Source organism: Aspergillus japonicus (assembly GCF_003184785.1).
Source record: "Aspergillus japonicus CBS 114.51 unplaced genomic scaffold BO86scaffold_41, whole genome shotgun sequence".
In the NCBI taxonomy this organism is placed as follows: domain Eukaryota; kingdom Fungi; phylum Ascomycota; class Eurotiomycetes; order Eurotiales; family Aspergillaceae; genus Aspergillus; species Aspergillus japonicus.
In genome coordinates this window covers 273,162-282,497 of record NW_020291678.1, presented here as the reverse complement: position 1 = coordinate 282,497, position 9,336 = coordinate 273,162, and the positions used below count along the sequence as shown (strand labels likewise).

Sequence of the window (9,336 nt, the reverse complement as noted above, 5' to 3'; positions counted from 1 at the left end):
TGATAGCTGACTACTACCGACAGAAACAGTGCAAGAACGATGAGACCGGAGGGGAATATTAACACAGAACAGGGCAAAACAAGATGAAATGTAGCATGTTCTTGACCTCATGCTTGACCCAAATTAACGCCGCAGAACCCCCGGTGGAATAATGATATAGTTCAACAGCAGATAATGCAATGGTTCCTCCCAAGCGAGATAAAACGAAAAGAAAAGAGAAGAAGATAAAGTCCATCCGGCAGATCAAGCAGAAGCCCACTCGACAACCTCCAAGGCACACATTACAAGGAAAAGAGTGGAGGGTAGGATCCTATAGGGTCATGGTTAGTAATTACTCTCAATTCCTCAAAGGTCAAAGACGCTGGTACGTACCACACCACATAACTCTGGAATAACAGTTTCGACATGGCACTGACATAGACATTGTTGATCTGGCAGATCTGTGCCAGTTGCAGGGCCGACGGGGCGCCCGTGAGCAAGAAGCAGACGATGATGAAGATCGGGTCGTCCAGAATGCTAACCGGCACGTACTTGGCCAGCAGCGCGAGGATGGGTGCCATGATGAGGGTGGGCAGCACCATACGCGCCACCAATGAGGCGATGATCAGCTTCTTCTCCTCCCTCGGATGATCGACGTCTTCGAGAGCCTCCTTGGGCAGCGTGTTACGCTCGAGATTCGCACCCAACACCACTAAGATTAAAGGTACGGCAACTTGGCCGTTCTGGCTGATAGCTCGCGTGACAGAGTTGCGGACGAAGGTTCCCTCATCGAAGAACAGGCTTTGCAGCGACGGAACGGACGCCACTATGATCGAGATAAGCATAGCCCACAGGGGTGGGTTCATGAAGTCCCAGAGTCCGTGGGCGAATTTCCGGGCACCGTTGGAGCCAACTTTCAGCGTCTTTTGCACACCTACAGGTAGTCGCCGAAAGACTCCGCCGGTTGCCTTGTTCCAGACGCCTGCAATCCGACCACGAACCCGGTTGGCCGACCTCTTGATGTGTGGGACCACTCCGGGCTGGTTTTCTTCGGCCTGGGCTGCCACCTCCACATTCGGGAAACACATGATGTCGCCGGTAGTGCTCTGGCGGGGGAGGAACGGCCCCTGGGGAGGGGGTCCGAGTACGGTCGGGTCGTGGGAGTCCTGTTCACCGGCGCCATGAGACGGCAGCTTCGTGTAGGGATAGTCCCGCACGCTCACGGGCGTTTCCTGGCCCGAAGTGAATGTTTCGTCGTCGACGCTTCCCGAGGACTCCGTCACATCATCCGGCTCGCGAGTCCTCACTAGAGGCTCATCGGGATCAATTTGTTCAGGGTTGTCTGTGTATCGTTCCTGACCCTGTCCGATAAGATTGGCGCCCTGCTCCCGTTCGCCTTCCTCCAAGAACCGTTCTTTGGGAGCAAGCAAGACGTGGTAGCCCCAGCTCCAGCGTACCAGTTGGCCCAGCTGCTGGAAAATCAATAGATAAAGAATACCACGCGCCGCCACTTCGTCATCGTTGTCGTTTGGTATACGGTCCCAATGAAGGCCCTGCAGAGTCTGGGAGAGGGACATGACGAGAGAAATGGGGAGCGAATTAGAGTTTCCGAAGACCTGCAGCAACCGGGACTGTCAACACTACCCTCAAGGAAAAATCGAGCTTCGCTCAGGTCGTCTTTGGCACTTACCGCCATGGCCGCAACGAAGTTGGACGGTCGTTTCTTGAGCCGCAAACATCGTGAGACAACAAAAGCGCACGAGTACGACACGATTGTTTGGACGACGAAGATGGCTGGGATGATGGCGAGGTCGGTCAGCTTCTCTGCTGTGAGCTGGGATCCGAGCTTCGTGAAAACTACAGGCAAGCACAGTCAGCAACGACCCAAGGCGCTTTGATAATGTGTTATGTTTTCGACATACTCAGACACGGTGTAAACAGCGTGACATTTAGGTTTGCGACCAATTTCTGAGCATCGGCATCGAACAGACCCTGCTTGGCAGCGAAGTACCCCGGGAGACTGACACAGACTACTTCGAGGACGGCTTCGAAGACGAGCAGCACGAGGTGGAAGAAGGATGGATGATTCGAATGGGGAGCGCCACTTGGGAAAATAACGGAGCCCAGTCCCGGTTGGGACTGGGTCATGATTTGAGGCGACAGAGGCGAGTGAGCATTCTGGAGGGACCTGGGAGAGGTAAAAATGGCCATCGACGGGCGGGCGAGCGGACGGATCGATAGGGTGAGACCGGTTTGACTGTAACGCAGGAAGTGAAGTTATGAAAGGGGAGATGGTAGACTTGGGGTCTGGGGTCTTGGAGAGTAGAGAGAGGGTGGGGAGTTTGGGGGAAGTTAGGGTGTGTTCCAATGGTAAGTGAGGGCGATGACGCGGACCAGACTGGTCGATGATGAGATTCTTTGAGATAACGGAGAAGGCGGTGGACGAATGAGAGCTCAATTAAGGTTGGAGCTGCTTTGGGTTTAGAGCCTGTCTGGTGGTGTTTGGTGTGTTTGGTGTCAATGATCTCCGCTGATCGGATTCAATAATTAAGGTACGGTAGTCAAGGTACAGTACTGTACTCAGTAATTTAGTACTTGTGATTGATGTACAGGAGATAAAAGTGATCCTATTGCAGCGCCTACTCAGCACCCCTAAATCTTACAATAACCGCATAGGTCGAATCAAGAATGAACCTACGAACCCTTCAGGTTCCAAGGTGAAGGTAACGCCAGGGCGTACGGTGGCCTCCGATAGGCGGAGTCAAGGGAGGCGCGGTCCATCGCGCCCAGCCATGCCAAGGCAGCCTGGTTTCCAGCTCTGGACTGGCAAAAATAGCGTAGACTAAGGATTTAGTTCTGGTAGACTAGACTCTTCCGAGTACTACAGCATTTGTGTCTGGTTGATAACCTCTGATCCCCATTCTTATACAAACACTAGTACTTGCTCGCTTAATTCTCGGATGTTTCTTCTCGACAGCCTCCTACCCAGTACGATCCCAACAGGGTTGCTTGGCAGGGTGATACGGAACCATGGAGGGTGAAATCATAGCCACAACTTACTCTTGGCGGACAGAGGCAGAGATAGCCTCCAGCAAGGGTGGGTGAAACGTGTCCCTTGGCTACACTGACAATATTCGGTCTGACTCGCTCACTGACTCCAGATGTAGAGTCCAGTATCCGTACATAGTTCAGTTGGTACGGAATGCGAGGCAAAGGAAAGGGGGAGAAAAAAAGATTGATAGTATCATGATGATGAAACCCTTCCCCGCCGTGGTTATGTCATGATCTGCAGCCAATGACAGGCACTTCGACGCATGGCAACATCACCCGATCAAAATCCCTTCCATGTGAAACCCAAGTGGTCATAGTGAGTTGTCCCAAGGCTTCAAAAATTGCAGATAGGTAGATAGATCACCGCATGTTTATCGGTTGTGGACTTATTCCCACTCATCGTTCAACTGCTCTAAACAACACTCCGTCCCGACGATCGACCTCGCTAGTTGCTGCATCAGCCGTCGGTCATTAATCGAACCTGCTTAAACTCTACGATAGTCCAGGTTATCCTATTCTTTAGTTCATACTTTTAACACTGTTTACTACGGCACCTTCCTTTGCATGGGAGGATGTAGTATGATGCACAAGAAAAGAAAAAAAGAAAAAGAAAAACCCTCGGAAGAGGGGATGAGGATACGTCCGCACCAGCTTCCCCCATGTCTCGGTGGATTGCAAACGATAGTCATAGCAGCCGCTGCTATAGGGCGGCCGCCAGACCAACCCCAGTAGCCCCAGCAGGGTCCGTTTGGCACCTCGGGGCAGGGCAGGCCCAGTGTTACCCGCTGGGTATGGACTGGTAGTCTCCCCAACTGGGCTGCCGTGAAGATGCAGGATGGCCAACTGCCCGGTCTTTTCTGCTCTGTCGCATTGAGAACTGAACTGGTGATCGATCAGAACCTGCCATCGGGCATGCCATCCTGAAAGTACCAGGATTACAAGAGATGACTAGAGCATGATCGTGGGGACTGGGTGGGTTGATTCTTAGCTCGACCACAGCCACAAGGCGGGTTGATAGCCAAGCCTGGGGAATCTGGTAAGTTAGTGTTGATGCCTATTCAGATAAGGCAAGCCGAGTAGCTTATAGTTAGGTTTGATGAATGACTGTGGTGGCCGAATCTGCCTAATCCTGACAGCCAAAGCGGACAATCATGGTACTCATATGAGTAGTCTATGGCCGCGTTCCCACTGAGATCCAATTTGTCTCTAACAGAATGGACGGACCACGCGGCCTCCAAGGCAGACCCGGTAGTTGGGACGAGGATCTCATAGGGTGCTTGGCACCCACCGATGATGTCGGCCCTCCCCGTTGGATGTCATTCCTCGCCCTGGTATCACGATTCGGAACTAGCCTTTCTATCGTGCCCCTTCCATTGGTCCCCAGCGATTGCAGCAGCGGGGAGCAACGGCATCGGGGCTCAGTGCTCTTACCTCGCCAAAGCAGGGAAAACTGGCCGTCAGAAAAAGGAGCAGTACGGTTAGTCGTTTCGTAGCGCGACCTCGTTCGTTAGTTCTCCGGGCCAGGTTACCCTGGTTGACAAACGAGCGGTTCCATCAGTGACCCTCGCCAGCAGCGACTTTTTCAGGCTTTTTTGCGCCTCGGCAGCGCGTCCGGTAGGCAGGGCACCACATCCGCCGATCCACCGTATGGCCTTTTTACTTTGATGTCCCTGAGGTAGAGAGTATCATACTCGGCATCTTCGCAAATCACCACCCAGTCTATCTATTTCCGGTTGTCCAGGAACGGTGATCCATCGGTCGATGAGGGGTGGCAATTTTCAGGCAGAAATGACTTTTGATCGCCCCAAATGGAGGACCATAGATACTCATACCTGCGTGCGGCCAGAGTTCGGTGTGGGGGGTGGCGGGGGGGGGGATGGGGGGAGAGTACGCGGAGACTTTGAGAGAGAGGTAAGGTGGAAAGGGCAGCAGCATTTTGAAGCGTGGGAATGGACAATGAGCATTGAAAGAGGATTTTGTTGTTAAGAAGAGAAGGGGTGGTAAGAGCCAATGATGATGATGATGATGATGGTGGTGGTGGTGGTGGTAGTCATGAAGATGGTGTCAGTGATAATGATGAAAGGGACTCACTGACAAGCAAGGCATTTCACACAATCGAGCCTAGTATCAGTTGATTAAAGTGAAATGTGCCTGAGGGGCACGTGTAATTGGCGGTCGGACGGGACGAGGGAAGCCTGAGGCGCTTTTCATCACAAGATGAACAGGGAGGGAATCCAGTTTTGCGTCGACATGTACAGTACTGTATGAGGAGAATGTATCTCTTCCATTATTAGTCGTGATTTTAATATTATCATGAATTTCTCTTTTCCTCTATACAATTAATTAGGGTACCTTATGACTGATCATCGAGTATCAATGCAATCAATGCAATTCCACCGAACCTATTCATTGATAACTAACGAACTACCATCTTATACCATGCCATATTAAGATTCAGCTTCCGTCCTGACCCAACCTCGTCGTTTGCTTGCTTGTTCGCTTGCTGAATTGGTTCTTGTTGCTTGATTGCTTGATTGCTTTTTCTGGATTTTAATTTGACTTTATGGGCGGCTGTCTGCTTTCTTTAAATAACTGCGTGGTTTTATTGCATTTTGCATTATAAGTATCATTATTATAATTGTTGCTATCATATCCGATCCCTCCAGTTCCACTACGACAGCGGCGGCGGCGGGCGGACGACGGGCTATTATATTAACGGTTCATTAGCTCATGACCAGTTCCAGTTCTTGCTACTCTTGCTCTGGTCTCCCCCCATCTCCGTCGTCTGTCTCCATCCATCATCTTCCCTTTCTTTCTACTCCCTCTTCACTCTTCACTCTCCCTCTTTCGCGTTCGCTTTCACCCTCTAGACTCGGATTCTCGACCACTCTCGCTCCTCCTCTCCTCCCCCCTCCTCCCCTCTTGCCTCTCCACCGTCTGTGCCTTGTCCTTGATTCTCAACTCCAGCGCCCCTCAATTCACCCCACCACCAGCCAACAAACGTGCTCAACTCCTCCCTCTCTTCCAACTTCACCTCTTCCTCTGGTCTCGGTCTCTCTTAGCTTCTTCCCCTTTCTGCAGTTTACCTTTCCTCTTAAGATTGTGACTTTCTTCCTTTCCCACTACGAGTCATCTCTATTCAGGGCTCTGCCTGCCGCCTGCTCTTACCGGATCGATACAAACGATTCTCCCTCGGGAATGGCCTGAGGTGTGCCCCGCGTCGACGAAATCCTGCCTTGTTTTCTTGCTCTTAGATCCGCTTCGGTAGCTCGCTTCTGCACACCCGCTGCAAGAAAAAAAAAAACTTGCACTTTTGAAAACGATCGAGACCAATCGAAGTCGCAATTGACTTCGACACCTTATTTCCCGATCGTTCCGACTTTGCCCTCCCCCGCCCTCCCGTTCAATCCAAGATACCCCGACTCTCCCGAGTCCGCGATCTCACACGGTGTTGGCTACCGGCCTTCAACTAGCCAATCGCGCGCCTCTGGATCTCACAACACGCATTCCTCGTGCACCGATCATATCTCATGGACACTGAACGAGAGCCTTTGGCTGAGATCTCAACTGCAAAGCCCGTCATGTCAGACATTGATAATAGGTCCGACACCACGGACGACGACCTCTCTCCGTCTCTTGCCACTACGCAGTCATACGCTTCAGTACCATCCTTGCGACCGACCATGGACAAACCCACAATCAATCCCTCCTCGACGCATTTGGGTCAGATCAATGCAGCCCGACGAGGAGTCGGCACTATCCCTCGTCCCCAAGCTTCGATGAGTGGCGCACAGCCGGGAGGATTGAATCAGGACATTTTGGCCAAAATGAAAGCGTTCTCCTTATCTCGACAAGGAGCGCCGCCGAGTCTGACACATGCTAATACAACTAACTTCGTGCCTAAAGCCTCTTCACCATCCACGTCTAGCGTTAGCCCCGTTTCATCTCCGCCTTCCGCCGCGAACGGATCTCTCGGTGGTGCTTTCGCGGGCCGCTTGCCTCCTGGGGCGGTCCGGCCGGGCACCAAGAATTGGGTTTCATCTCCCTCTATCCCTCATGGTTCGCCTACCAACTCCCCGAAACCCGGCGGCCTGGCAGCGAAACGCATGAAGCCCGGCCTCAAGCTCTCTGATGCCACTGGCTCGAACAGCCCTGCCCCAGATGGACAGTCCAACAGTGAACCTGGAAAGCAGGAGACAGCGTTCAGCAGGTACTCTGAATTCATCGACACGAAAGCAGGAACGCTCAATTTCAAGAACAAAGCAATCCTCCACGGCGGTGGAATCGAATTCTCCTCGGGTCAAAGTTTCAGCATATCATTAGACGAAGTGGACCGCTTGGATGAACTGGGCAAGGGTAATTATGGTACTGTTTATAAGGTTCGACATAGTCGGCCGCACATGCGCAAGCCCGGCTTGGGGTTGCGCGGAATTGTCAGTCGCCCAACGGAGCAGAATGGGGCGGGGAATTCGCAGGATTCGCTCTCTGGTGTTGTCATGGCGATGAAAGAAATCCGTCTAGAGCTCGACGAGAGCAAGTTCGCGCAAATCATCATGGAGTTGGATATTCTGCATCGGTGTGTCTCGCCGTTCATTATCGACTTCTACGGCGCCTTCTTCCAGGAAGGAGCGGTATACATCTGCGTCGAGTACATGGATGGTGGCTCAATTGACAAGATCTACAAGGAGGGTATCCCGGAGAATATCCTTCGGAAGGTCGCGCTGTCCACAGTCATGGGTCTGAGAACGCTCAAGGAAGACCACAACATCATTCATCGCGATGTCAAGCCCACGAATATCCTAATCAATTCGCGTGGACAGATTAAGATCTGTGACTTTGGCGTGAGCGGCAACCTTGTCGCCAGTATTGCCAAGACGAATATTGGATGCCAGAGTTATATGGCGCCCGAGCGTATCGCTGGCGGTGGCGTTCAACAGTCTGGTTCTGGTGGAGGTGGAACTTATAGTGTTCAGAGCGATGTATGGAGCTTGGGTCTGTCCATTATTGAGTGTGCCATCGGCCGCTACCCTTACCCACCAGAGACCTTCAACAACATCTTCAGTCAGCTACACGTGAGTACTCATAACCTCCTACCTAGCGATACCTCGGGACTTTTGCAGTTCTAACAGGTGAAATTCAGGCGATTGTCCATGGAGATGCTCCTACCCTTCCCGAAACTGGGTACTCGGAAGAAGCGCACGCCTTTGTCCGCGCCTGCTTGGATAAGAATCCGAACAACCGCCCTTCTTATAACATGCTTCTTCGACACCCCTGGCTATCCTCGCTCATGCAACCTCCGGGCGAGTCGGATGAAGCGAATGAAGAGGCCACGCCACTCGTCAATGGCTCTGGACCCGGGGGGTCACCTTCAACTGAGGACCCAGAAGTGGCAGAATGGGTTAAGGAAAGGCTCGAGCGTCGTGAGAAGGGGCTTCTTCTCGAAGCAGATAAGCCGGCACTTCACGCAGTGGCTCTCGATGCAGTTCCGGGCAGCCCCTTATTGGATGATCCTTCCGCAATGTATAATCAGCGCTGATGGGTTACCGTTTTTCTTCTGTCACCAATCAACTGATATCATCGCTTCCTGGCTGCCCAATTACCTCCATCAATCTCAACCTGTCACTTGATGGGTTGACACGAACGGGTGACACTGCTGGCGCTGGCGCCGTCTAGTCGGGGCTGTTGCCTTCATCAGAGCATACCCTTCCTCTCCCTTGCACCCTTGGGCCACTGGTGTACTAAGGTGGCCCCTGTTATTCATTCTCGTGAAAGAGCGGGATATGTGATACTTCGGATGCTGTTTTATGCTGGCTTTGGGGCATTGATGTATAACGAATGTACAGACGTAATATGTTAGCTAGATTCTCCACGATGTACAAGCACAGGCACGGCCGTGTCGAGATAAATGAGATGCTATACGCTGGTGGATTTTATAGGAATTATTCTCCCGCTTCGAATGCTTCCATCAGGCAATATGTCTTTTACTGCTCGCTCAAGGTAGCTACTAGGTGCTGGTCCATGCCCTGGAAAAGCAACAAATGAGAATGGTTTGGTAATAGAGTTTGGCAATTGGCGATTGTCCTGTGGCTGGCTGATAATGACATAACTCAAAGAACTCTAACAACTAAGGTTGTGTAGTGTAATGGTTAGCACCCAGGATTCTGATTCCTGTAATCCCGGTTCGATCCCGGGCACGACCTTTTTGACCTTCTCCTCCATATTTTTCAATATGGACGAAGATAAGTGTTGGCTTTGTTTCATCCTTTTTTTAAGAGCAGGAATCGTTTTTTTTTTTTTTTTTTTTTT

The 9,336-nt window shown here is 51.7% G+C and overlaps 3 protein-coding genes and 1 non-coding gene across 4 annotated transcripts; 3 read left to right on the top strand and 1 right to left on the bottom strand.

Moving 5' to 3' along the window:
* BO86DRAFT_390782 (Auxin Efflux Carrier superfamily) lies at positions 1-2,579 on the bottom strand. The gene is made up of 4 exons (XM_025672472.1): positions 1,902-2,579; positions 1,670-1,836; positions 373-1,595; positions 1-310 (listed from the first exon to the last, which is right to left on the bottom strand). Exons 1-4 carry the CDS (start codon positions 2,188-2,190, stop codon positions 244-246), a joined length of 1,746 nt encoding a protein of 581 aa, XP_025525771.1. The 5' UTR covers positions 2,191-2,579; the 3' UTR covers positions 1-243.
* A 3,041-nt stretch (positions 2,580-5,620) lies between these two features.
* BO86DRAFT_145934 (uncharacterized protein) lies at positions 5,621-6,398 on the top strand. The gene has a single exon (XM_025666254.1). The coding sequence runs from the start codon at positions 5,761-5,763 to the stop codon at positions 6,235-6,237; it is 477 nt and encodes a 158-aa protein (XP_025525770.1). The 5' UTR covers positions 5,621-5,760; the 3' UTR covers positions 6,238-6,398.
* A 1-nt stretch (position 6,399) lies between these two features.
* Positions 6,400-8,716, top strand: pbs2 (mitogen-activated protein kinase kinase PBS2). Its single transcript, XM_025666253.1, has 2 exons — positions 6,400-8,102; positions 8,171-8,716. Exons 1-2 carry the CDS (start codon positions 6,561-6,563, stop codon positions 8,564-8,566), a joined length of 1,938 nt encoding a protein of 645 aa, XP_025525769.1. The 5' UTR covers positions 6,400-6,560; the 3' UTR covers positions 8,567-8,716.
* A 442-nt stretch (positions 8,717-9,158) lies between these two features.
* Positions 9,159-9,230, top strand: BO86DRAFT_t198. The gene has a single exon. It is a non-coding gene; the product is annotated as a tRNA-Gln (tRNA).
* Positions 9,231-9,336: the final 106 nt, after the last annotated feature.